General features: G+C 55.6%; 1 protein-coding gene across 1 annotated transcript in view; it reads left to right on the plus strand.

The window, feature by feature from the left end:
* The window catches only part of LOC146830018 (uncharacterized), a 302,498-nt gene that overhangs the window by 115,281 nt on the left and 160,263 nt on the right, over positions 1-26,954 (plus strand). The window contains exon 3 of the mRNA XM_085603684.1: positions 23,774-25,806. Within this exon, the coding sequence (XP_085459810.1) occupies positions 23,774-25,806 (2,033 nt within the window). The remainder of the gene's footprint in view (positions 1-23,773; positions 25,807-26,954) is intronic.

Consider the following 26,954-nt stretch of genomic DNA (forward strand, 5'->3'; position numbering starts at 1 on the left):
GCGCCAGCAGGCAGGACGATGGTTCACAAGAGCGGGCTACGGCAGCGCCAGTAGACCGTCAGGGTTGAGTTCACTCGGTGTCTCTCGACTCCAGGATACAACTGCCTTCCTGCTCCGGAGCTGCCTCAGTTATAGGGCTGGTGCCCTTTGATGTCCGGACCCTCGCACTTGGAGGTCGGAGGGTCCGGGATGAAGGTGTCCAGACACCCAGCAGGGGGTGGAGCCAGTGCCTGGGGGAGCTGGGGGCGATCGGCACCTGGCGGGGGAGAGCCCTTGACACTTCGTTCTCCCATTGACCTGCCAAGTGGTCCGCTCACCTCCTGGGTGGATGGTGGTGCCGGGATGTCGGGGCCGGCCAGGCCCGGGGTTAGGGTCGAGGGGAGGCCATGCGGCCGCGTGGTGCAGGGCCCAAGATGGCGGCTTGACCCGGCCGGGAAAGCCGGTGGGGCTGGACCCCGTGATGAGTAGGGGTCCGAGGGCAGAGGGTCCGTCGGGAGACGGAGTACAGGTGCTTGTTGCGGGGATATGCCAGGTGGGCCGGAGTTCGGGCCCTGTCGAGCGGGGAGGGAGCAAGCCGTCTGTGAGGCCTGTCCAACATACCTCATCCAGGAAAGCCGGGTGCATAGGTGTCTTTTGGTGTCCGGTCGCGTCGTCGATTTCAATGGGAGCTGGCGAAGAAGTGCTGCTGCCGTGAAGATGCAAAGTGTCCGAAGAGATCCAAGCCTGGATCGAGGATAAGAAGAACCTGAAAGCAGAGGGGACAGAGTCTGGGTCACTAGCCAGTGACCAGGAAGGAGATGAGCAGATGCCCACCGATGTCGGGTGTTTTCAGGTGAAGAGGTGAAGCTTGACTCTTCAGTCACGAGGTCCAAGAGGTGTCAAAGATGACCAGGAGCTGCATTCGAGCTGACCCACGAAAAATGTCGAGTGCTGCAGCATCGGTGCCCAGAGTGGACACAACAAGCCTTGGCAACAGCAACCCTACGTGCTGGGGGTACGCTCCGTACATACACAGGTGGGGGTATGCTCTGTACATACATGGGTGGGGGTACGCTCCGTACATACACGGGTGGGGTGGGGGTACGCTCTGTACATACACGGGTGAGGTGGGGGTACGCTCCGTACATACACGGGTGGGGGTAAGCTCCGTACAACCGCGGGGGGGCTGGGGGTATGGCGCGTCCATCCGTGGGGGCGCTGGGGGTACGGCGCATCCATCTGCGGGAGGGCTGGGGGTACGGCGCGTCCATACGGGGGCTGGGGGGGTGTTCGGCGCGTCCATATGGGGGCTGGGGGGGTGTTCGGTGCGTATGCGGGCACATGTCTCCATTCCAATCACTACAACAGTAGGAAATGTGTTGGACTGAGGAGGGGTAACATTTACTATTCCCACCCCAATGAGCATAACAGTAGGGAAAGTGTTGGATAGCAGAGGGGTAAAATTTACCAGTTCCACTCCAGTCAGTACAAGGAGTAGGGAAAGGGTTGGATTGCGGAGGAATAGAATTTACTATTTCCACTCCAGTCAGTACAACAGAAAGGAATGTGTTAGATTGCGGAGGGGTAACATTTACTATTTCCACTCCGATAAGTGCAACAGTGGGGAAGTGATGGATAGTGTAGGGGTAACATGTAATATTCCCAATACAGTCAGTACAATAGTAAGTGTTAAAATGCGGAGGGGTACATTTTACTATTCCCAGTCCAATAAATGCAACAATAGGGAAATTGTTGGATAGTAGAGGGGTAAAATTTAGTTTTTCCATTCCAGTCAGTTCAACATTAAAACAAACATCTTCAACAAAATAAAATTATTTTAAAAACAAAGTAAATAAAAAAATATGAATATGCTGAAAATAGGATGAAACATAAAATAAAAATATATTTATTATAAAAACATATTACAATATTAAAAACATATCACAAATGCCTTCAGATATTTGTATAAATAAAATAAATTTTTTCAGGCAAATAAATATTTTTATTTAGAAATTATTAATAAAAACATTATTTATTACATAAATTTAGTTTAGGTACTTCCCACCCTATAACACCACAAAACTCACAACCTGCACCTAAAAAATTATTTACATTATTAATATAAATCAGATTAATTTTCATTAATTAAATATGAATTCTTAATTATAATTGATGTACTTCTCAAAATAGACCCTCACAAAACACAAAACACACTCTTAACATTTAGCAAACAATGACCTACACAATTCACATATTTAATTATCAAATTAATGTTTATTGTTAAATCATTATCAATTGCTTAAAATCGATTTACATCCCACCCATACAAAACCCACACCCCTCTTCTAAAATCTAAAGATATAAATGTAAGTGCACTATTAACAGAATTAATTATCAACTTAACAAATATTATTAATTAAGAACACAATTACAATTCAATAAAATTAATTAACTTTCCACCTTTTACCCCTATAATCCCCACAACCCGCACCTAAAAAGAAACTGAAGAAAATGAATTACACAATTAAAATTAGTTTTCAATTAAATAACTAATAGTTTTTGCCATCTAATTATAAATTATTTAAAATTAATTTACTACCCACCCTTTACTCCTACAAACCCCAAATTGCACCTAAAACAATTTATTAAACAATTAACATAGTTAATTGTCAATGAATTAATATTATTTATCAACTAATTCTTAATTAATTGAAAATAAATTACTTGCCATTCTTCAGCAATATAATCACAGAAACCACACCTAAAACAAATTAAACAATTAACATAATTAATGATCAAATAATTATTTAATATTAATGCATAATTAACACACTTAAATATCAATTAAATAAATATTAAATAAAAAATAATCATACATTTATTATAATTAAATTACTTCCCACCCTACTCCCCTATAAACACACACCCGCTACAGAACTATAGAACACAAAATGTAATTTAATTTAATTTAATAACAGCTAAAAATTTAACACGTATATCAAAAATCATAAACAATACTTATACAAAAAAACTACATCACATAAATTTGAAATATATATTAAAATACATAGCACTAATTAAAACTGCTGTCCATATTGATTACGGGCTGGTTCCAACTACAGGTACCCATGACTGTGGCTGAAGTATCCCTGGTAAATATCTGGCACTGTCATATTGAGGGGCCGATTCCGATCCGGGTTGGAAAGCACTCCGACCAAGCCAGATCCGGAGTGTTTTCCGACCGAGCCGGAGTCCTGCAGTCCGACCGAGCGAGTACGATGCGGCCGTATGTTGTCGGACTCGGTTCGGTCAGACTCCCATAGAAGTCAATGGGAGCCGGTCGTACGACACGTACACGGGCTCCCATTGACTGAATGGGTACGTCACAGACAAGTGTGCCCCTTACAGTGAGTACGCGTCTGTGCCATCCTCACCGTACATGCCTGTGTTGGGGAGACCTATGGGTCTCCCCCTGTGTCCGAGTCATAGGGCTGCGGGTGACAGGGGGTCCGACGCGGACCCCCAAAGGCAACCACCTGGGCGATTTGTGGGCCGGACACTCCGGCTCGCACAGGCTGTCCGACACGTGCATCGTGCTGGCACGGTCGTGAATCGCATCCATTGCACTCCACGGTTAGCTTACGACCGAGACGTATGGAGCGGTTCGGACCCGGAAATGAGTCGGTCGGTGAATTTCATGTACCTCGCATCGTACTTGCTCGCTCGTACAGCTGTACGAGTCTGGCGGAAAACACGCGTACAGCGCGTAGTTTTTCCCACCGGGTCGCGTTCGGTGCCCTTCTGACCTAGATTGGAATCGGCCCCTGAATGTACTCCTTGGCATACGGGGCTAGCCCATGAAAAAATGAGGACCTTGGTATAGTGGAAGGTATTTCTGTCTTAAGGCATTTCTACTCCTAGGAAAAGCCAGGCTTCCTTGGTGCTCCATGAAAGTTCTGACATATTTCATGAATGCCCTATAAGGGTCTGTGGCATTTCAAAAAATTCTCAAGGAGAAGTCTAGTCTCACTTAAATCATCTACAAGAAATCTGTTAACATGTTTTGCTTGCTGGAATTTGGTGAAGTATGACACCCCACCACTTACATAGATCTTTTTCCTTCTATAATGACCATGATGTTAGCTCTGACCCGTTTTTGGAAATGCTTGACCTGCCCCATTGCTGGGAGCAGCACTGGCTTTAGGGCGGTGCGACTGGTGCAGCTGCACCTGGTGTTGACTTTGGTGGGGGGGGGGGCTCTGTTTAAAAATCATTTTCGGTTTAAAAGCACAAGAACTTCCTTGGGCATCAGGCAGTTTTCAGGCAATGATAAAAATGTCAAGATAACTCTGGTGATGAATGTTCCTAATAGTGAGAGTTCTGAATTTTGTCTTGTAGAAGTTTTGGCTCATCTGTAAAGTAGTGTGGAGGGTTAATGTGCCTGCTGTAAAGAATGTGTACCATGCAGATCGCAGAACTGAGTGTGAATGATCTACCAGTAGCACTATAAAACAAATATTGGGTAAATTACTTAGTGAATGTAACTAACAATAAAGCATACTTGCAAACTGTGACTACACGCCTGCCTCTCTCAATATTTCACTTCTAAACTCTGCAACTGTATTCCGTTAACGGGCGTAGGGTCTCAGGCAACGGGCGATTTGTATAGATAGGGTTAGTGGAAAGTCCACAAGGTAGTCCATGCCCCCCCCCCCCGCCCACCCCCCAATAAATGCACTGTCTCCTACGCCCCTGGTCATTGGTCCTTATCTGTGTTGGAATATTGTTATGCAATTAGAACAAAAACAAGTGAGTACAGGTACCGGCTCATGCGGGAGAGTTCAGGGGCCAGGAGGGGTGGCCCAAACTTAGGCCGGACACGACCCGTGCGCGTCCCGCATGGCACTGGCGTCCCAGCGCTTTATACTAGGTCTCACAAAGGGGGCGGGGCTCAACTCCTCACGAGCCCCAGCCCCTGCAGCAAAATCCCAGGGGAGCTGAAGTCCCCCTCTCCTCTCAGCTTGCGCGTCCCCAAAAGGAGTGTTATTTCCCAGCATGCACCTGGGTTTAGATGCTTATTGTCTGTTTTCCTCAATATGTTGATATTCTATTCTTACGTTGCAAGGAAGGGCTCCTCTGGGAAGTACTAAAGTCTTGACAATACCGACAACCACAATCACTGCCTTACGTTTCAGATTTGACCTTGTGTTTCCCCCAACCGTTCACTTTTAACCTATAATGTCTACAAGTGTAGATGAAATGTGACTCCGATGCCTTATAACACTAATTTACTGTCGCAGATACAGCATTGGATTGGCAGGGCAGGCAATCGGCCATTGCCCGAGGGTCCTGCGGCCTTGGCCAGCTTGTGGGGCCATTTTTGTGAGCTGTAGGTAGAGTTACATTTGCCTGGGCCGGCTTGACCCTACAGGCTGCTGCAGCCTTAGAGGAACGGTTGGAGCGCATAATGGCTTACTTATTGTCTTGTGAGGTAGGACAACAGGCTGATCAGAGCGGTCACAGCATGTGGGGGGTCTCCCTGAGAGGGCATAGCATGTGGGGGGTCTCCCTGAGAGGGCACAGCATGTGGGGGGTCCACTCCCACTCCAATGGCTGACTCCTTCTTGTGCAGTAGGACAACAGGCCGAACAGAGCGGGCACAGCATGTGGGGGGTCTCCCTGAGAGGGCACAGCATGTGGGGGGTCCACTCCCACTCCAATGGCTGACTCCTTGTCTTGTGCAGTAGGACAACAGGCCGAACAGAGCGGGCACAGCATGTGGGGGGTCTCCCTGAGAGGGCACAGCATGTGGGGGGTCTGCCTGGGAGGGCACAGCATGTGGGGGGTCCACTCCCACTCCAATTGCTGACTCCTTGCCTTGTGCAGTAGGACAACAGACCAAACAGTGAGGTCACAGCATGTGGGGGGACTTCCTGAGAGGGCACAGCATGTGGGGGTCTCCCTGAGAGGGCACAGCATGTGGGGGGTCCACTCCCACTTCAATTGCTGACTCCTTGCCTTGTGCAGTAGGACAACAGACCAAACAGTGAGGTCACAGCATGTGGGGGTCTTCCTGAGAGGGCACAGCATGTGGGGGGTCTCCCTGAGAGGGCACAGCATGTGGGGGTCCACTCCCACTTCAATTGCTGACTCCTTGTCTTGTGCAGTAGGACAACATGCCAAACAGAGCGGGCACAGCAAGTGGGGGGTCGCCCTGAGTGGGCACTGCATGTGGGGGGTCCACTCCCACTCCAATTGCTGACTCCTTGCCTTGTGCAGTAGGACAACAGACCAAACAGAGCGGTCACAGCTTGTGGGGTGTCTTCCTGAGAGGGCACAGCATGTGGGGGGTCTCCCTGAGAGGGCACAGCATGTGGGGGTCCACTCCCACTTCAATTGCTGACTCCTTGTCTTGTGCAGTAGGACAACATGCCGAACAGAGCGGGCACAGCAAGTGGGGGGTCGCCCTGAGTGGGCACAGCATGTGGGGGGTCCACTCCCACTTCAATTGCTGACTCCTTGTCTTGTGCAGTAGGACTACAGGTCGAACAGAGCGGTCACTGCATGTGGGGGTCTCCCTGAGCGGGCCCAGCATGTGGCGGGTCTCCCTGAGAGGGCACAGCATGTGGGGGGTCTCCTCCTGTCCTGACTCTGAGTCTCTCAGTGTGAGAGTGGGGCCACTGGGAGTAGCTGTGCTCTTTTATAGCGTCACAGCTAGTAGTAATGTTACCTGGGGTGGGGTGAGGAGGCTGTGACCCGAGACAGATTACATGTGGTGCCATCCAAGGGGCTCTACCTTTGTCTCCAGCAGCTGACAGCAGCCCGTAGCCACCTTGTCATCTTAAGAACTGGGAGGGGACTCCTGTTCACCACTGAAGGAAAATAAACAGGCATTGGCATAGCAAATAGGTCTCACCTTTGGGACCTTATAAGTGTTTAGCCATGCAACAGTTGATGTTGTTGCACCAAGGATATTGTGCTGCATAACTAAATACTTATAAGGTCGCAAAAGCGAGACCTATTGGCTATGCCGCGAAGGCATGGCTAAGGCGGAGTTAGGCGCCATCCGTGTTGCTGTGATATAGTAACTGTATTTGTATGCTATCATGCCACAGATTGCTGTGTACATAAATGACGCCAGACTCGTGCGGAGCTTGGATGGGCGAGTATGTTTCCACGTACAGCGTACAACATGTGATTGGCGCACTATATTCCAACTTAGTGCAAATCTGGATTCTGCTGCAGTAAAAGGTGCCGGGTTTGTAGAACAAGAGCCCGAACTGCCCAGCCTGGGAGTTCAGAGGCCACGCATGAGCATCCATTGCTTGGCCTCCCTGCTGAAGTGCAGAGCTTGTTGTGATGGTGGTTTGGGGGATAGAATGAGAGGCAGATGATGGTTCTGTAATGAATCTGATAACATTTACAGTCACACCCTAAAGGGAAAGGGGGATAAAAAAAAAGTGCCCTATTCACGCCAGTGAGTGAAAGACTGATAGAGCTGGACAAGAGGTAGTCAGTCAGGAGTTAGTCTGACTAGCAGGACTCTAGAGTGATAGTCATAGTTCAGTCAGTTTGGTGAATTCAGATCTAAGTGAGGTCTCTGAAAGGCCTCTGGAGTGGGTTATCTATCAGACATGTGACTTTGAAAGATGGGTAGCGCAGGTATCACCTTGACCCTTGGTGGAAGGCAGGCTCTCTTAATTTGCTTGCTCGAACCAAACTTAGGGCAGTATCCATGCCATGAGTGATATAGCGCCACTGCTGAAGTGGGTGGTGGCCTCCTAAAAAACGTTTGGGTACCTTCACTTATTTATATTTTATTATTACGCACTGAGGTCCATGAATTTCATGGGGAATGTGAAAGAGGACGAGGTGAGTGGTCCTGTGGCGTGGGCAGGAGAGGGTCAGGTGGAATGGGCAGGAGAGGGTCAGTGGAGTGGGCAGGAGAGGGTCAGGTAGCGTGGGCAGGAGAGGGCCCGGTAGAGTGGGCAGGAGAGGGTGAGGTAGCGTGGGCAGGAGAGGGTGAGGTAGCGTGGGCAGGAGAGGGTCAGGTGGAGTGGACAGGAGAGGGTCAGGTGGAGTGGGCAGGAGAGGGCCAGGTGCAGTGGGCAGAAGAGGGCCAGGTGGAGTGGGCAGGAGAGGGTGAGTTAGAGTGGGCAGGAGAAGGTGAGGTAGAGTGGACAGGAGAAGGTGAGGTAGAGTGGACAGGAGAGTGCGAGGTAGAGTGGGCAGGAGAGGGTCAGGTAGAGTGGGCAGGAGAGGGCCCGGTAGAGTGGGCAGGAGAGGGTGAGGTAGCGTGGGCAGGAGAGGGTGAGGTAGCGTGGGCAGGAGAGGGTCAGGTGGAGTGGACAGGAGAGGGTCAGGTGGAGTGGGCAGGAGAGGGCCAGGTGCAGTGGGCAGAAGAGGGCCAGGTGGAGTGGGCAGAAGAGGGCCAGGTGGAGTGGGCAGGAGAGGGTGAGTTAGAGTGGGCAGGAGAAGGTGAGGTAGAGTGGACAGGAGAAGGTGAGGTAGAGTGGACAGGAGAGTGCGAGGTAGAGTGGACAGGAGAGGGCCAGGTGGAGTGGACAGGAGAGGGCCAGGTGGAGTGGACAGGAGAGGGCCAGGTTGAGTGGGCAGGAGAGGGTGAGGTGGAGTGGGCAGGAGAGGGTCAGGTGGAGTGGGCAGGAGAGGGCCAGGTGGAGTGGGCAGGAGAGGGTCAGGTGGAGTGGGCAGGAGAGGGTCAGGAGAGGGCCAGGTGGAGAGGGCCAGGTGGAGTGGGCAGGAGGAGGCCAGGAGAGGGCCAGGTGGAGTGGCAGGAGAGGGCCAGGTGGAGTGGGCAGGAGAGGGTCAGGTGGAGTGGGCAGGAGAGGGTCAGTTGGCGTGGGCAGGAGAGGGTCAGGTGGAGTGGGAAGGAGAGGGTCAGGTGGAGTGGGAAGGAGAGGGTCAGGTGGAGTGGGAAGGAGAGGGTCAGGTGGAGTGGGAAGGAGAGGGTCAGGTGGAGTGGGCAGGAGAGGGTCAGGTGGAATGGGCCGGAGAGGGTCGGGTGGAGTGGGTAGGAGAGGGTCAGACAGAGTGGGCAGGAAAGGGTCAGGTGGAGTGGGCAGGAGAGGGCCAGGTGGAGTGGGCAGGAGAGGGTCAGGTGGAGTGGGCAGGAGAGGGCCAGGTGGAGTGGGCAGGAGAGGGCCAGGTGGAGTGGGCAGGAGAGGGCCAGGTGGAGTGGGCAGGAGAGGGCCAGGTGGAGTGGGCAGGAGAGGGCCAGGTGGAGTTGGCAGGAGAGGGCCAGGAGAGGGTCAGGTGGAGTGGGCAGGAGAGGGTCAGGTGGAGTGGCAAGGAGAGGGTCAGTTGGGGTGGGCAGGAGAGGATCAGGTGGAGTGGCAAGGAGAGGGTCAGGTGGAGTGGGCAGGAGAGGGCCAGGTGGAGTGGGCAGGAGAGGGTCAGGTGGAGTGGCAAGGAGAGGGTCAGGTGGAGTGGGCAGGAGAGGGCCAGGTGGAGTGGGCAGGAGAGGGTCAGGTGGAGTGGCAAGGAGAGGGTCAGGTGGGGTGGGCAGGAGAGGGCCAGGTGCAGTGGGCAGGAGAGTGCCAGGTGCAGTGGGCAGGAGAGTGCCAGGTGGAGTGGGCAGGCGAGGGCCAGGTGGAGTGGGCAGGCGAGGGCCAGTTGGCGTGGGCTCTTCCATACTGCCTACACGTAGAAACCACTCACAGTTTCCTGCCACGAGAAATACCCGCTTAAACCGAAGCTTTTTAGGTTAAAAAAAAGTTCACCAAGTTGCAATTTTATGCACTTGGTGATTTCACACGATCCCAGCAGTGGTCTGTCTTCTAATGGACTTATTCCCGTGGTGTATAAAACGCACACTGTCCATGCAGTTTATGCAAGAGCAGTGAAGCCACATCTCTACGTTAGGCCAGATGTGGGAATCACACAGAGGGCTGCTAATGAAGTCGGTTCCAGCGGGCTCCACAGTCGGCATGTTGAAAGTACGGTGCTTATTTCTGTATTAAAAATGAGTTAACACCTGCGGATTCTTGGGCCACCTTTCCAAACTGAGCACAGAACTTTCAAGAAAAGCATCTTTAACTTCTGGTGAAGTCATTTGAGAAGGAGTTTGAGGCCATCTCGAAAGTTTTACATGTATTGTAAGAGAGATTCGAAGAAGGAAATATATGTGCCTTTTGTACAAAAACATTACATTTAGGGCTCCCAATATTTGATGCATTTGCTGCAGTACACTCCATCATTGCTTGGAACTTGAGTTTTTGGAGGCTAGAACTCAGAATATTCTCCTGAATATTCTTGGAGGAGAGCCATTGCCTTGAAAGTGAAAGTAATGGCCAGCGAGAAGGAAGAGATAAGAAAGGCAGATGGTGGCTGCGCACGTGCACGCGCACATGCACGCAAGCTTCAGGCCAAGAAAAGCTTGTGGGTAGCACTTTGAAAAGCCCCTTAGTAAAAGGCAGATGGTGGCTGCGCCCGCGCACGCGCACATGCACGCAAGCTTCAGGCCAAGAAGAGCTTGTGGGTAGCACTTTGAAAAGCCCCTTAGTAACGAAAGTGAAAGTAATGGCCAGCGAGGAGGAAGAGATAAGAAAGGCAGATGGTGGCTGCGCCCGTGCACGCGCACATGCACGCAAGCTTCAGGCCAAGAAAAGCTTGTGGGTAGCACTCTGAAAAGCCCCTTAGTAACGAAAGTGTAAGAAATGGCCAGCGAGGAGGAAGAGATAAGAAAGGCAGATGGTGGCTGCGCCCGTGCACGCGCACATGCACGCAAGCTTCAGGCCAAGAAAAGCTTGTGGGTAGCACTCTGAAAAGCCCCTTAGTAAAAGTCGAGCAACAGTCGGGTGCGCTGCTGTAGGCTCGACCTGAAAAACAACGCTGTTGGACCCGGCCTCGTAGCATGGCTCTACTTGTCCCCGCACCACCTAACCTGGTACCTGCAGCCCCGAGCACACGGCCTAGCCGATCCTTCCCACCAGAACACACGCACCCGACCCGGACATCCCCGTCCATGGCCTCTCTCCTTTCGGCCACACCGGGCCCGCGTGCCCACTTCATGCACCAAGATGGCCACCAGGCCCCAGCGCGACCTGGGCCTAGAGGCGCCACTCCGGCTGGAGGACATCACGCTTCCAGGGGATGAGAGAGGGAGGAGCAGTTTCTATCGCACCTCTGAACTCCCCTGGGACGATGGGTTTCGATCGGCCCTCCGGCCTCCCTGAGGGCTGGCTTCACGCCTGCTGGGTGTCTGGGACTCCTCCCGACCCGGCCCTAAAAGGATCAAAAGACAATGGCAGGAAACCCCGACAAGCGACCCCCAGGTGACAAGACCCCTGCCTGCACAGACTCCGGACATCAAAGAGGGGTCGACCTATAACAAGGGGTGCTCTGGGACTGTCCGGCAGATTCGACGCTGGAACAACGAGAGCCCTGCTGACGTGGTCGCGGCTCCTGGAACTTGGAACCACCTGAGCCCTGCTGAGTGACTCGCGGCTCCCTGAAGATCGTAAGACCTCCGAACGTGTACCTGAGCCCTGCTGAGTGACTCGCGGCTCCCTGAAGATCGTAAGACCTCCGAACTTGTACCTGAGCCCTGCTGAGTGACTCGCAGCTCCCTGAAGATCGTAAGACCTCCGAACTTGTCCCAGAGCCCTGCTGAGTGACTCGCGGCTCCCACAGACTCTCACGGTCCCGCCGGACCCCAACTACAACAAGCGTATCCCCCAGCTCGAGGATTGTGAGCTGTGCGCCGGGTACGTCCCTGCCTTGAACCTTTGCCAGAGACTGTCCCACTACCCCCTATCCCTTCCGAGACTCATTGAGCCCGCGCTCTCCTTGTACATATTTGCAGTGCTAATCTGATTGATAAAGATTGATTCCTAAGAACGCACGGTGTGGTGTCTGTGTCGTGTGGTGCCAGGGGTACGATCCTAGATACGAGATTCCTCCCCCTGAGGAGTCTCCCGCCAGTGCCCGGCTATGATACTTCGAGGGTGGGTCTCAGGGTAGTCAGGACCCCCTTTCCGGGCTCCTCTGAGGTCGCCGTCTAACATTGGTGGCAAGCGACGGATTCAGGCCCATAACCTAGAGATCGTATCGTGAACGACGGACGCACTACCGACAAAGATGGCAGAAGGAAGCGCCATAAGCCCCGCAGAAACCAACGCCAACAGGGTGTTCCAGGTGGAACAACTAGAAGAATACACGCACAAAGAACTAAAGCAATTCTGCAAAGAACTTAAAATCGCTACCACCGGTCTCAACACCAAAGAAGATTTGCAGAAAACACTGAAAGCTTGGGTGGATGCCGGGGCCTCCCACCCAGAAGGCACGGGGGAGCGCCCCGACGAAGCTGAACCCCCCCAAGCCGAAAGCAGCAGCAATCAGGTGCGAGGCATCGTACCAGACGGGGGCCTATCCCCGGAAGAACTCGCGGACAGAGAGAGAAGTCGCAATCACGAACTCGAGTTAGCCAAACTCAAAATCGAAGGCGAATTGAAGTTAGCGGAAAAAAAGCTAGCAGTAGAGCAAATGCGCGTACAAGGCGAACTAGAAGAGAAGAAGCTCCAACGGGAGCACGAAGGAAGGAAGCTCCAACTAGAGCACGAACGCAGCTTGAAGGAAATCGAGCTCAAGGCCAGAAACGAGGAAGGGAGGCCCCCGGGAAACCGAGAGGCGGCCTCCCCAGCGGAGCAGAAGGTCCACATCCCCAAGGACGTGGTCAACGAATATTATAAAAACGATGACATTCAACAATGGTTCAGGGCCTACGAGGTCGCCATGACCTCCCATCGGGTCCCGCAGAAGGACTGGGGGGCAGGGTTGTGGGGACGGTTTCTGAGCGAAGGAAGAGACACCCTGCTCGACCTACCCATCTCCCTGCAGACCTCCTACAGCCACATGAAAGAGGCTCTACTCACAAGGTACGGCCTCACCCCCGAGATGTACCGTCAGCGATTCCGGGACTGCAGGAAGATCCCGGGCACCACCTGGGTGGAGTATGTAAACTTTTTCAGTCGGGCCTTCGATGGGTGGATCAAGGGCAGCAAAGTCACCACCCTTGAGGAACTCACCGACCTCATGTTGTGGGAACACCTGGCTGCGAACTGCTTTGTGGAACTACGCCAGCATCTGCTCGACAGCAAACTCACCGATCCCAGGAAGCTGGCTGTGGAAGCAGACCGCTGGACCAACACCCGGGTCCCCCGGGGCATGGTAGGAGAATACTCCCGAGCCAGTCAGGGACCACCCCGCCAGAGAGGGGGAGGGAACCAGGGAGGGCAGAGGGAGTCCCAGCCTAATCCCCCAAAGACCCAACCTCCACCTTTTCCAGCGCCCCCCCCCCACCAGTATCCGGACCCCCCGGGAGACGGGGACACCGGGTAACCGTCACTTGTTTCCGTTGCCAGAAGCCCGGGCACTACACCAATGACCCGGAGTGCCCCATGGCCACCCAAGTCCCCCCTGCGGCAACCCCTGCGAGACAGATAGCCAACGTAGCCCTGGGGGAGGAGGTTGAGGAAACCGGGGAGTGGGAACCCGCAGCTATGGCCCTAGTATCCCTGGGAGATACAGAGATGGTCCCTGGTAGCCTCCTGCCCTCCAACACGAAGAAATACGGGCAGCTTGTCAAGATCAATGGCCACAAAGTAGAGGCCCTGCGGGACACCGGGGCCAGCATCACCGGTGTCCTCAGGCACTTAGTCCCCGAGGAGCAGATCCTCCCCAACGTCTTTTGTCCGGTAATTTCCGCAGATAATAGAGAGAGTATGTGTCAGGTAGCCCTGGTGCCGTTTGAGTGGGGAGGGGTGATAGGTAAACTAAGGGTTGCCGTAAGAACCTCCCAGCCGGTCGACTGCCTCTTAGGGAACGACCTGGAGAGTTCTCCCTGGAAGCACGTCGAGCGCAAGGCCCACCTAGGAATGATGGGACTCCCCGAGTGGGTGTGCGCCACCACCCGATCTATGTCAGCCCGACTCACCCCCCTGGGAGAAGTCGAAGACGCCCCGACCGAAGAAGTCAGAACAGTCCCCGCCGAGGGTCCTCCCGTCCCCCCATCGGAAGGGTCAGTCGCCAGCGACGAACCCTCACCGTCCGACACCGCCCTGGTCCCCGAGTTAGGCGATCTACCCGAATTGGCCCAATGGCGCCACGAGGGCGGGCCCACCCGGGAGGAATTTTGCCGGGAGCAAGCCACCTGTCCTTCCCTGGTCGGACTGCGGCGCCAGGCCGAGGGCCAAGCCGCAGGCGACCAAACCGGAACGCACCGAGTTTATTGGGAGAATAACATTTTGTACAGTGAACAGAAGTCAGTGGAGCTGGGATCCGGCCGGGTGCTGGTGGTACCCCTACGCTTCCGAGACTTCCTCCTGGGCTTAGCCCACGACGTCCCCCTCGCCGGCCACCTGGGTCAGGACAAGACCTACAGCCGTCTCGTGACCCACTTTTACTGGCCTAGAATGAGAGCAGCTGTAGAAGCCCATTGCAAGTCCTGTCCCACGAGCCAAGCTAGTGGGAAGAGTGGGGGGAAGCGCAAGGCTCTCCTCCAACCCTTCCCGGTCGTCAGTACCCCATTCGAACGAGTCGGGATCGACATCGTGGGGCCCCTGGATCCCCCCACCTCCCAAGGTCACCGTTTCATCCTGGTCCTAGTGGATCACGCCACCCGATACCCTGAGGCTATCCCCCTACGCACCGTCACGGCCCCCGTGGTGGGCCGTGCCCTGATGGGGATCTTTTCCCGGGTGGGTTTTCCCCACGAGGTCGTGAGCGATCGTGGCACTAATTTTATCTCGAAATACATGACGTCCCTGTGGCAACAATGTGGAGTGTCCTATAAGTTCACCACCCCGTACCATCCCCAAGGGAACGGCCTAGTAGAGAGGTAGAGACAGGACTCTGAAAGGGATGATCACCGGCCTGGAAGAGCCCCTCCGGCGTAAGTGGGACGTCCTGCTCCCCTGCCTCTTGTTCGCTTACCGGGAAGTCCCCCAGAAGTCCCTAGGGTTCAGCCCGTTTGAGTTACTCTATGGACACCCCGTCCGAGGTCCACTCAGTTTGGTTAAGGAAGGGTGGGAGGCGGCACCCCAGACCACCCCACGAGATGTGTTCCAATACGTTCTGACCCTCCGGAACCAGACCAGGAAGTTCCGAGAACTGGCCGAGGCCAACCTGGAGGCAAGCCAAGAAGAGATGAAGCGCTGGTACGACCAGAATGCCACTCTGGTCGAGTTCCAGCCGGGCCAGCAGGTATGGGTCATGGCCCCCGTGAAGCCTGGCGCCCTCCAGGACAGGTGGACCGGGCCCTACAAAGTGATTGAGCGGAAGAGTCAAGTCACATACTTGGTGGACGTCCAGTCGCCTCGGGATCCCCTTCGGGTCCTTCACGTGAACCGCCTCAAGCCTCACTTCGTGCGGACAGAACTGAGCCTCCTGCTGGCCACCGATGACGGGGCCGAAGATGAGTCCGATCCCCTCCCGGACCTCCTGTGTGTCAAGGAGCAGGATGGCTCCGTGGAAGGAGTAAACCTCTCCCCAGCCCTCACTGCCCAGCAACAAGAGGACTGCCGCCAGCTCCTAGGACAATATTCCGACCTCTTCTCCCTGATCCCCCGAGTCACCGACTGGTGTGTCCATGACGTGGACACCGGGGACAGCCCGCCGGTGAGACACCGAGCATACCGAGTCCCTGACCGGGTCCGGTCCTGCATTCAAGCTGAAGTCTCGAAGATGTTGACCCTGGGGGTGATCAAGCCATCTGATAGTCCCTGGGCCAGCCCCGTGGTCCTAGTCCCGAAGGCAGCGGCCCCCGGTGTCGCCCCCGAGCTCCGATTCTGCGTGGACTACCGGGGGCTCAATGACGTCACCCGAGCCGATGCCCACCCCATTCCACGAGCCGACGAGCTCATTGACCGACTCGAGGCAGCCCGGTTCCTCAGCACATTCGACCTCACCTGCGGATACTGGCAGATTGCGCTCACCGAGGGAGCCAAGGAGCGGTCCGCCTTCTCCACCCCAGATGGGCACTACCGCTTCCGCGTAATGCCCTTCGGAATGAAAAATGCCCCGGCCACCTTCCAGCGACTGGTGAATAGAGTCCTGGCCGGGCTGGAACAGTTCAGCGCGGCCTATCTAGACGACATCGCCGTTTTCAGTTCCGAATGGAGTGAGCACCTCCAGCACCTCCGGAGGGTGCTAACCGCCCTGCGCCAGGCAGGCCTCACAGTAAAAGCCAGCAAGTGCCAGATTGGGCAAGGATCAGTAGTCTACCTGGGGCACCAGGTCGGGAGCGGCCAGGTCGCCCTTCTACAGCCGAAGATCGACGCCATCTTAGCCTGGGAACCACCCACCACTCAAACGGAGGTCCGAGCCTTTCTGGGCCTCACTGGCTACTACCGAAGATTCATCCGGGGGTATGGCAGCCTCGTCGGCCCCCTCACAGAACTCACATCCAAAAAACAGCCAAAGAAGGTGCAGTGGACGACTGCCTGCCAGGAGGCGTTCGATGCCCTAAAGAAGGCCATGTGTACTGCCCCCGTCCTCCAGGCTCCCGACTACTCCAAGGAGTTTGTAGTCCAAACCGATGCCTCCGAGCATGGCATTGGGGCCGTCCTGTCCCAGATGAATGACCAAGGCCTAGACCAGCCCATCGCCTTCCTCAGCCGGCGGCTGTTGCCCAGAGAACAGAGATGGAGCACCATTGAGCGCGAAGCCTTTGCCGTGGTCTGGGCACTCAAGAAGCTACGCCCCTACCTGTTCGGCACCCATTTCAAAGTCCAAACCGACCATCGGCCCTTGCGATGGCTCATGCAGATGCGAGGAGAAAACCCCAAGCTACTGCGGTGGTCAATCTCCCTCCAGGGGATGGATTTCACCGTAGAACATCGCCCTGGTACGGACCACGCCAACGCTAACGGCCTCTCCCGGTTCTTCCGCCTCAATGAAGAGAACCCCCCAAGATGATGGGCAGTTCTCTCCGGCTTTCAGCTGGGGGGGACGCGTGTTGGACCCGGCCTCGTAGCATGGCTCTACTTGTCCCCACACCACCTAACCTGGTACCTGCAGCCCCGAGCACACGGCCTAGCCGATCCTTCCCACCAGAACACACGCACCCGACCCGGACATCCCCGTCCATGGCCTCTCTCCTTTCGGCCACACCGGGCCCGCGTGCCCACTTCATGCACCAAGATGGCCGCCCGGCCCCAGAGCGACCCGGGCCTAGAGGCGCCACTCCGGCTGGAGGACATCACGCTTCCAGGGGATGAGAGAGGGAGGAGCAGTTTCTATCGCACCTCTGAACTCCCCTGGGACGATGGGTTTCGATCGGCCCTCCGGCCTCCCTGAGGGCTGGCTCCATGCCTGCTGGGTGTCTGGGACTCCTCCCGACCCGGCCCTGAAAGGATCAAAAGACAATGGCAGGAAACCCCGACAAGCGACCCCCAGGTGACAAGACCCCTGCCTGCACAGACTCCGGACATCAAAGAGGGGTCGACCTATAACAAGGGGTGCTCTGGGACTGTCCGGCAGATTCGACGCTGGAACAACGAGAGCCCTGCTGACGTGGTCGCGGCTCCTGGAACTTGGAACCACCTGAGCCCTGCTGAGTGACTCGCGGCTCCCTGAAGATCGTAAGACCTCCGAACGTGTACCTGAGCCCTGCTGAGTGACTCGCGGCTCCCTGAAGATCGTAAGACCTCCGAACTTGTACCTGAGCCCTGCTGAGTGACTCGCGGCTCCCTGAAGATCGTAAGACCTCCGAACTTGTCCCAGAGCCCTGCTGAGTGACTCGCGGCTCCCACAGACTCTCACGGTCCCGCCGGACCCCAACTACAACAAGCGTATCCCCCAGCTCGAGGATTGTGAGCTGTGCGCCGGGTACGTCCCTGCCTTGAACCTTTGCCAGAGACTGTCCCGCTACCCCCTATCCCTTCCGAGACTCATTGAGCCCGCGCTCTCCTTGTACATATTTGCAGTGCTAATCTGATTGATAAAGATTGATTCCTAAGAACGCACGGTGTGGTGTCTCTGTGTCGTGTGGTGCCAGGGGTACGATCCTAGATACGAGATTCCTCCCCCTGAGGAGTCTCCCGCCAGTGCCCGGCTACGATACTTCGAGGGTGGGTCTCAGGGTAGTCAGGACCCCCTTTCCGGGCTCCTCTGAGGTCGCCGTCTAACAAACGCAAACAACCAAAATGAGCAAAAAGAAAAAAATGTCTTTGACAACACGAAACGATTAACAAAAAAACATCACTGTGAAAAACGTGCAGTCTGGGTAAAAATAACAACAGCAAGGAAGAGTAGACACTTGGCAGGAAAGTAGCAAGCGGGGTCGAGTGAGGAGCGCAATGTGGAGAAAGAGAAATGGAGAAGGGAGAGAGCAGAGGGGGGAGAATGACTAAAATATTGGAAAAGGAAAGGGAAATGAAGGAAGGAAGAAAGAAAGGAAAGGTGGAAGAGCGAGGAGGGTCGAGGGTGACGCGGAGGATGCGCGTGGCTCTGACTCATGCCTGATACAATGCAGGACATACAGGGGTCTTTGGGGGGGGCACAGGCTAAGGGTCCAACAGGTGACTCATACATTCAGGCACCTGATGTGAGGAAATGTTCAGGCCTGAAGATCAGGCGAGCAGCACTGTGGGCGAGCTGCAGGGGTGCACCGAAGCTCCCGACCCCACGAGCTTGGAGATTCATTCATCAGAGATTTCTCCCCTGATGACCCCCGATCCCAAGCAACGTTTCATGCGAGGGCCTTATCCGCGAGTGTGGCCCCTTGTTCTTTCAGTACCCGGGCCTCATTTGGTCTCCAGTCCGGCCCTGCACATATAGGCCTTGGTGCCAAAGTCTTTTTTAGGTCTCGCCTGGCTATCGCGTAAGCGATCGCAAAGCGAGACTTATGTAGGGGCTTCAGAAAATGCTCTCAAAGGCTTCCCAGGCGGATCGGGTGGGGGTTACGCGCACAACCACACGCATTCCATTTGCCACCAGCTACTTCCTGCGCGTACGCCACCTCACGCATTCAGAGAGATTTAGTAAGGGGCACAAGACCTTAGGAATGCGGTTTATGGCCAGTGCATGTGAGGCATTCAAGCGCGAAGCTGGCATCTGGCATCGGACTTGAAAGCAGGAGACTGCTTTAGCCAGCGCGCGCTCGGCCTCACTTCCTGCATCCCCTCTTACAACAATTACCTTTCGTTATAACTCACACCCCATATGCTCGTTCCCTCCCACCCTTCCTTTGATGTCCGCTTTTCTTGTTGTTTACAAACCACGCCACACACTGCTGCACGCCACACACTGCTGCACGCCGCACACTGCTGCACGCCGCACACTGCTGCACGCCGCACACTGCTGCACGCCGCACACTACCGCACGCCTCACACTGCTGCGCACACTGCTGCATTACACACTGCTGCATTACACACTGCTGCACGTCGCACACTGCTGCACGCCTCACACTGCTACACGAAACACTGCTGCACACCTCACACTGCTGCACGCCACACACTGCTGCACGCCTCACACTGCTGCACGCCTCACACTGCTGCACGCCTCACACTGCTGCACGCCTCACACTGCTGCACGCTGCACACTGCTGCACACCGCACACTGCTGCACACCGCACACTGCTGCATGCCGCTGCACACCACACACTGCTGCATGCCACACACTGCTGCACGCCACACACTGCTGCATGCCGCTGCACGCCACACACTGCTGCACGCCACACACTGCTGCACGCAGCACACTGCTGCATGCCGCACACTGCTGCATGCCGCACACTGCTGCACGCCTCACACTGCTGCACGCCTCACACTGCTGCACGTCACACACTGCTGCACGCCACACACTGCTGCACGCCACACAATGCTACACGAAACACTTCTGCACGCCATACACTGCTGCACGGCACACACACTGCTGCACGCCGCACACTGCTGCATGCCACACACTGCTGCACACTGCTGCATTACTCACTGCTGCATGCTGCACGACACTGCTGCACGCCGCACACTGCTGCACGCCGCTGCACGCCACACAGTGCTGCATGCCTCACACTGCTACAGGAAACACTGCTGCATGCCACACACTGCTGCACGCCGCACACTGCTGCACGCCGCACACTGCTGCACGCCACACACTGCTGCACGCCTCACACTGCTGCACGCCGCACACTGCTGCACGCCGCACACTGCTGCACGCCGCACACTGCTGCACGCCGCACACTGCTTTTATGCGAGTTTATGCTACTGACATTGTAAATGACAATGCCATTTATTTGTTTTAAAACCAAAACATAAATAAAAGGCATTGTAATTTTACAATGCCAATAGCTCAAACTCTTATAAATGCGGGACCTATAGCATTGCAAATTCTTGTTAATAAGAGTGGAAGTGGTCTGTCAGCCTCTGCGTTCCAAGCCCCGCCCCTCGTGGCTTCACCCCCTGCCCCCAATGCATGGGTTCCCGGAGTACATGTGTTCCAGTCTCAGCGCTGGATAGAGGTGGTCCGTAGGGTGGGTGAATCAAGTGACCCCCGTCCCTAGTGGCTTCACCCCCTGCCCCCAATGCATGGGTTCCTGGAGTACATGTGTTCCAGTCTCAGCGCTGGATAGAGGTGGTCCGTAGGGTGGGTGAATCAAGTGACCCCGTCCCTCGTGGCTTCACCCCCTGCCCCCAATGCATGGGTTCCTGGAGTACATGTGTTCCAGTCTCAGCGCTGGATAGAGGTGGTCTGTAGGGTGGGTGAATCAAGTGACCCCCGTCCCTCGTGTCTTCACCCCCTGCCCCAATGCATGGGTTCCCGGAGTACATGTGTTCCAGTTTCAGCGCTGGATAGAGGTGGTTCGTAGGGCGGTGAATCAAGTGACCCCTGCCCCTCGTGGCTTTACCCCCTGCCCCCAATGCATGGGTTCCTGGAGTACATGTGTTCCAGTCTCAGCGCTGGATAGAGGTGGTTCGTAGGGGGGGGGTGAATCAAGTGACCCCCGCCCCTCGTGGCTTCACCCCTGCCCCCAATGCATGGGTTCCTGGAGTACATGTGTTCCAGTTTCATAGCTGGATAGAGGTGGTCCGTGGGGGGGTGAATCAAGTGACCCCCGCCCCTCGTGGCTTCACCCCCTGCCCCCAATGCAAGGGTTCCCGGAGTACATGTGTTCCAGTCTCAGCGCTGGATAGAGGTGGTTCATAGGGGTGGTGAATCAAGTGACCCCCGTCCCTCGTGGCTTCACCCCCTGCCCCCAATGCATGGGTACCCGGAGTACATGTGTTCCAGTTTCAGCGCTGGATAGAGGTGGTTCATAGGGGGGGGTGAATCAAGTGACCCCCGCCCCTCGTGGCTTTACCCTTGCCCCCAATGCATGGGTTCCTGGAGTACATGTGTTCCAGTTTCAGCGCTGGATAGAGGTGGTTCGTAGGGGGGGGGTGAATCAAGAGACCCCCGCCCCTCGTGTCTTCACCCCTGCCCCCAATGCATGGGTTCCTGGGGTACATGTGTTCCAGTTTCAGCGCTGGATAGAGGTGGTCCGTGGGGGGGGTGAATCAAGTGACCCCCGCCCCTCGTGGCTTCACCCCCTGCCCCCAATGCATGGGTTCCCGGAGTACATGTGTTCCAGTCTCAGCGCTGGATAGAGGTGGTTCGTAGGGGGGGGGGGTGAATCAAGTGACCCCCGTCCCTCGTGGCTTCACCCCCTGCCCGAAATGCATGGGTTCCCGGAGTACATGTGTTCCAGTCTCAGCGCTGGATAGAGGTGGTTCGTAGGGGGGGGGGGGTGAATCAAGTGACCCCCGTCCCTCGTGGCTTCACCCCCTGCCCCCAATGCATGGGTTCCCGGAGTACATGTGTTCCAGTCTCAGCGCTGGATAGAGGTGGTCCGTAGCGGGGGGGGTGAATCAAGTGACCCCCGCCCCTCGTGGCTTCACCCCCTGCCCCCAATGCATGGGTTCCCGGAGTACATGTGTTCCAGTCTCAGCGCTGGATAGAGGTGGTTCGTAGGGGGGGGGGGTGAATCAAGTGACCCCCGCCCCTCGTGGCTTCACCCCCTGCCCCCAATGCATGGGTTCCTGGAGTACATGTGTTCCAGTCTCAGCGCTGGATAGAGGTGGTTCGTAGGGGGGGGGGGTGAATCAAGTGACCCCCGCCCCTCGTGGCTTCACCCCCTGCCCCCAATGCATGGGTTCCTGGAGTACATGTGTTCCAGTCTCAGCGCTGGATAGAGGTGGTTCGTAGGGGGGGGGGGGGGTGAATCAAGTGACCCCCGCCCCTCGTGGCTTCACCCCTGCCCTCAATGCATGGGTTCCTGGAGTACATGTGTTCCAGTTTCAGCGCTGGATAGCGGTGGTCCGTGGGGGGGGGGGGGGGTGAATCAAGTGACCCCCGCCCCTCGTGGTTTCACCCCCTGCCCCCAATGCATGGGTTCCTGGAGTACATGTGTTCCAGTCTCAGCGCTGGATAGAGGTGGTTCGTAGGGGGGGGGTGAATCAAGTGACCCCCGTCCCTCGTGGCTTCACCCCCTGCCCCCAATGCATGGGTTCCTGGAGTACATGTGTTCCAGTCTCAGCGCTGAATAGAGGTGGTTCGTAGGGGGGGTGGGTGAATCAAGTGACCCCCGTCCCTCGTGGCTTCACCCCCTGCCCCCAATGCATGGGTTCCTGGAGTACATGTGTTCCAGTTTCAGCGCTGGATAGAGGTGGTTCGTAGGGGTGGTGAATCAAGTGACCCCCGCCCCTCGTGGTTTCACCCCCTGCCACCAATGCATGGGTTCCTGGAGTACATGTGTTCCCGTCTCAGCGCTGGATAGAGGTGGTTCGTAGGGGGGGGGGGGTGAATCAAGTGACCCCCGTCCCTCGTGGCTTCACCCCCTGCCCCCAATGCATGGGTTCCTGGAGTACATGTGTTCCAGTCTCAGCGCTGGATAGAGGTGGTTCGTAGGGGGGGGGGGTGAATCAAGTGACCCCCGTCCCTCGTGGCTTCACCCCCTGCCCCCAATGCATGGGTTCCTGGAGTACATGTGTTCCAGTCTCAGCGCTGGATAGAGGTGGTTCGTAGGGGGGGTGGGTGAATCAAGTGACCCCCGTCCCTCGTGGCTTCACCCCCTGCCCCCAATGCATGGGTTCCTGGAGTACATGTGTTCCAGTCTCAGCGCTGGATAGAGGTGGTTCGTAGGGGGGGTGGGTGAATCAAGTGACCCCCGTCCCTCGTGGCTTTACCCCCTGCCCCCAATGCATGGGTTCCTGGAGTACATGTGTTCCAGTCTCAGCGCTGGATAGAGGTGGTTCGTAGGGGGGGGGGGGGTGAATCAAGTGACCCCCGTCCCTCGTGGCTTCACCCCCTGCCCCCAATGCATGGGTTCCTGGAGTACATGTGTTCCAGTCTCAGCGCTGGATAGAGGTGGTTCGTAGGGGGGGTGGGTGAATCAAGTGACCCCCGTCCCTCGTGGCTTCACCCCCTGCCCCCAATGCATGGGTTCCTGGAGTACATGTGTTCCAGTCTCAGCGCTGGATAGAGGTGGTTCGTAGGGGGGGTGGGTGAATCAAGTGACCCCCGTCCCTCGTGGCTTTACCCCCTGCCCCCAATGCATGGGTTCCCGGAGTACATGTGTTCCAGTCTCAGCGCTGGATAGAGGTGGTTCGTAGGGGGGGGGGGGGTGAATCAAGTGACCCCCGCCCCTTGTGGCTTCACCCCCTGCCCCCAATGCATGGGTTCCTGGAGTACATGTGTTCCAGTCTCAGCGCTGGATAGAGGTGGGTCGTGGGGTGGGTGAATCAAGGGACTCTCACAGATGCGTTGTAAAGTCATTAACGAGGAGGCGCGGTTTTATGCTCAGCTCAAGGTCTCAGGCGCTGGGTGTGTCTTATCAGCAGTGTCGAGGAAAGGGCATCCGATGCCAGGTGAGCCGGGCCCCATCTCTACCTGGCGGCCGAGGGCAAAGGGCGGAGGGTGCTGTGCACTCACCTGAGACGTCAGGAGAGAGACGTTTACAGCAGGAACCAGCGCAGCAGCTTCGCTTCTACCAGAGGCCAGGAGCTGAGAGGATGGAGGGTCCGGGGTGGCAGAAGGAGAGCGCTGCGCGGAAGATTCTGAATGCGATAGAGCAGAAAAAAACCCACAGCACCCCCGAGACCCCAGGACCGTCTGAGAGTGATGCAGACTGTGAGACAGGGACCCCCCCTTACAAAGAGGCCGGCCCCAGGAGAGACCGGACAGACTCCTCACCCTGCATCCCAGCGAGGGTAGACCCTCCAATGCCCGACCCTCCCCTGTCCCTGCCGGAGCCCGGGGGCCAGGATAGCTCAGGACCGACGCCAGGGGCTGTGGATGGAGCTGGCTCAGAGGGGCAGAGAGGGGATGGAGACAGGAGGGTTAGAAGGGATTCAGAGCTGGGGCTTCACGAAGACACAGAGAGAGGAGGAGAAGATGCGGAGTCAGGGGGTGAGAAGCTGCTGGGGAGGGAGAGCCCGGACAGGAGAGACGCTCTGAAGGAGGGGTCTGGGTCAGAGGGACAGGGAGAAGAGGGGCTCATGCAGGGTAAGGGAGACTGGGGGGAAAAAGGGGGCTCAGGGCTTCACGAAGACACAGAGAGAGGAGGAGAAGATGCGGAGTCAGGGGGTAAGAAGCTGCTGGGGAGGGAGAGCCCGGACAGGAGAGAGGCCCTGAAGGAGAGGCCTGGGACAGAGCAGCAGAGCCTGCTACAGAGGACAGGAGCTGAGAGGATGGAGGGTCCGGGCTGTCAGGAGGAGAGCGCTGCGCAGCAGATGATTGTGAAAGACATAGAGTCTGGGAGGAAGGGACCGGACAGGAGAGAGGCCCTGGAGGAGAGGCCTGGGACAGAGCAGCAGAGCCTGCTACAGAGGACAGGAGCTGAGAGGATGGAGGGTCCGGGCTGTCAGGAGGAGAGCGCTGCGCAGCAGATGATTGTGAAAGACATAGAGTCTGGGAGGAAGGGACCGGACAGGAGAGAGGCCCTGAAGGAGAGGCCTGGGACAGAGCAGCAGAGCCTGCTACAGAGGACAGGAGCTGAGAGGATGGAGGGTCCGGGCTGTCAGGAGGAGAGCGCTGGGCAGCAGATGATTGTGAAAGACATAGAGTCTGGGAGGAAGGGACCGGACAGGAGAGAGGCCCTGAAGGAGAGGCCTGGGACAGAGCAGCAGAGCCTGCTACAGAGGACAGGAGCTGAGAGGATGGAGGGTCCGGGCTGTCAGGAGGAGAGCGCTGCGCAGCAGATGATTGTGAAAGACATAGAGTCTGGGAGGAAGGGACCGGACAGGAGAGAGGCCCTGAAGGAGAGGCCTGGGACAGAGCAGCAGAGCCTGCTACAGAGGCCAGGAGCTGAGAGGATGGAGGGTCCGGGCTGTCAGGAGGAGGGCGGTGTGAAGGAGCTTGTGAAAAAGATAGAGCTGAAAAATGCCCAGCCCACCCCCGAGACCCCAGGACCACCTGAGAGAAGCCCCAGTGTCAAGGGGGGTGGGTTCAGGCCGCCTGTGAGTGATGCAGACTCGGACACAGCGACCCCCTCTTACAAAGAGGCCAGCCCCAGGAGAGACCGGACAGACTCCTCACCTTGCACCCCAGCAAGGGTACACCCTCCAATGCCCGACACCCCCCTGTCCCTGCCGGAGCCCGGGGGCCAGGATAGCTCAAGACCGAGGCCAGGGGCTGAGGGGGTGGAGGGTCCGGGCAGTCCGAAGGAGGGCGCTGTGAAGAAGATTGTGGAAGACCTAGAGCGGGGGAGAGAGGCCCCGAAGGAGGGGACTGGGACAGAGCTGCAGCTCCTGATACAGGGGACGGGACCCAAGAAGTCCACGCAGACATCACCCGGAGAGAATGAGAGCTGGAAGTCGAAGCGCCTGCCACCTAGAGGTAAGGAGGTGCAACAACAACTGGGGGAAGCAGTGAAAGGCGGAGCAGGAATTTACAGCTTTTTATGCTAAGGGGCTGATAGCTGGAATTTCATGAGGAGTTAGGGGTGTCAACTGAAGCAAAAAAAAGCATTGATAAAGGAAATAGTTCTTGCTTGTTTTAAATAAACATCGACAAAGTCAAGATATTTGACTTGTATTTGAGAGGCAGCTCAGACCTGTCCGCTTTGCCAATGCTTGTACATATTGTACACTCAGCCCCACTAAATCTCGATGATCAGCGCCTGGCAAAGGCACGAGATTTAATTAAACACAACAAATGGAAAAAATGCCTTGAAGCTGATGTGCCTTTTGCATGCCCCCGGGTTAGGTCACACCTACACAGCTCATTGGTTACAATTAGGAGCTTAGAGCCCGCCCACAGCTTACCATTCGTTGTTTTCATTGTCACTCTCATTTGCGATCATTCCATTGCTTAGCTCCCATAGGCTTCCTTTCCTTTCTTGTGTCAGTTCCTACCTGGAGCATGGACCATCTGTTCTTCCTCGTCTTTGCCCTTCCGTGTCTTTTTTCAACGCATTGTTTTTAATTTTTTTATTTTATAAGCATTTCACTCGTATTTTTGAATGTACAATGTGCTTTCTCACCTTAATCACAGACATACAGCTTCTTATTCACACTGCCTTCACTCTGCCATTTCTATTGACTCTGTTACTGCTGCAGCGCGGAATGCTAAATCCCTCTTTACCACATCAGAACAATAGATCTACACAACATTCATACACTCATTCACTGGTGGGGCCCATAACACCAACATTCATTCACTATAGATCTATAGTCACAAGAGGAAATGATCACTCCGAACGCTGTAATGAGAGGAAATACACAAAATCCCTGATGAGTAATAAGTTCACCTGTTTCTCTACCTCACCGGAATCTATACATTAACCTAGTAATTCCTCCCATGGATTGGCCATGGACCAGCTGTGTTGCTGGGTGAAGTGACACTTAACTCTCTAAACAATATATAAATAATACATTACTCAAATAATAACCCAACACAGTTCTTTGTCAATAAAGTATATAATTTATCTAAATAAGGCATGAAAATCAATAAGCATTATGCAGTTTTGCTTGGCATATTTACCT

The sequence above is a fragment of the Triturus cristatus genome, chromosome 5_1 (assembly GCF_964204655.1).
Source record: "Triturus cristatus chromosome 5_1, aTriCri1.1, whole genome shotgun sequence".
In the NCBI taxonomy this organism is placed as follows: Eukaryota; Metazoa; Chordata; class Amphibia; order Caudata; family Salamandridae; genus Triturus; species Triturus cristatus.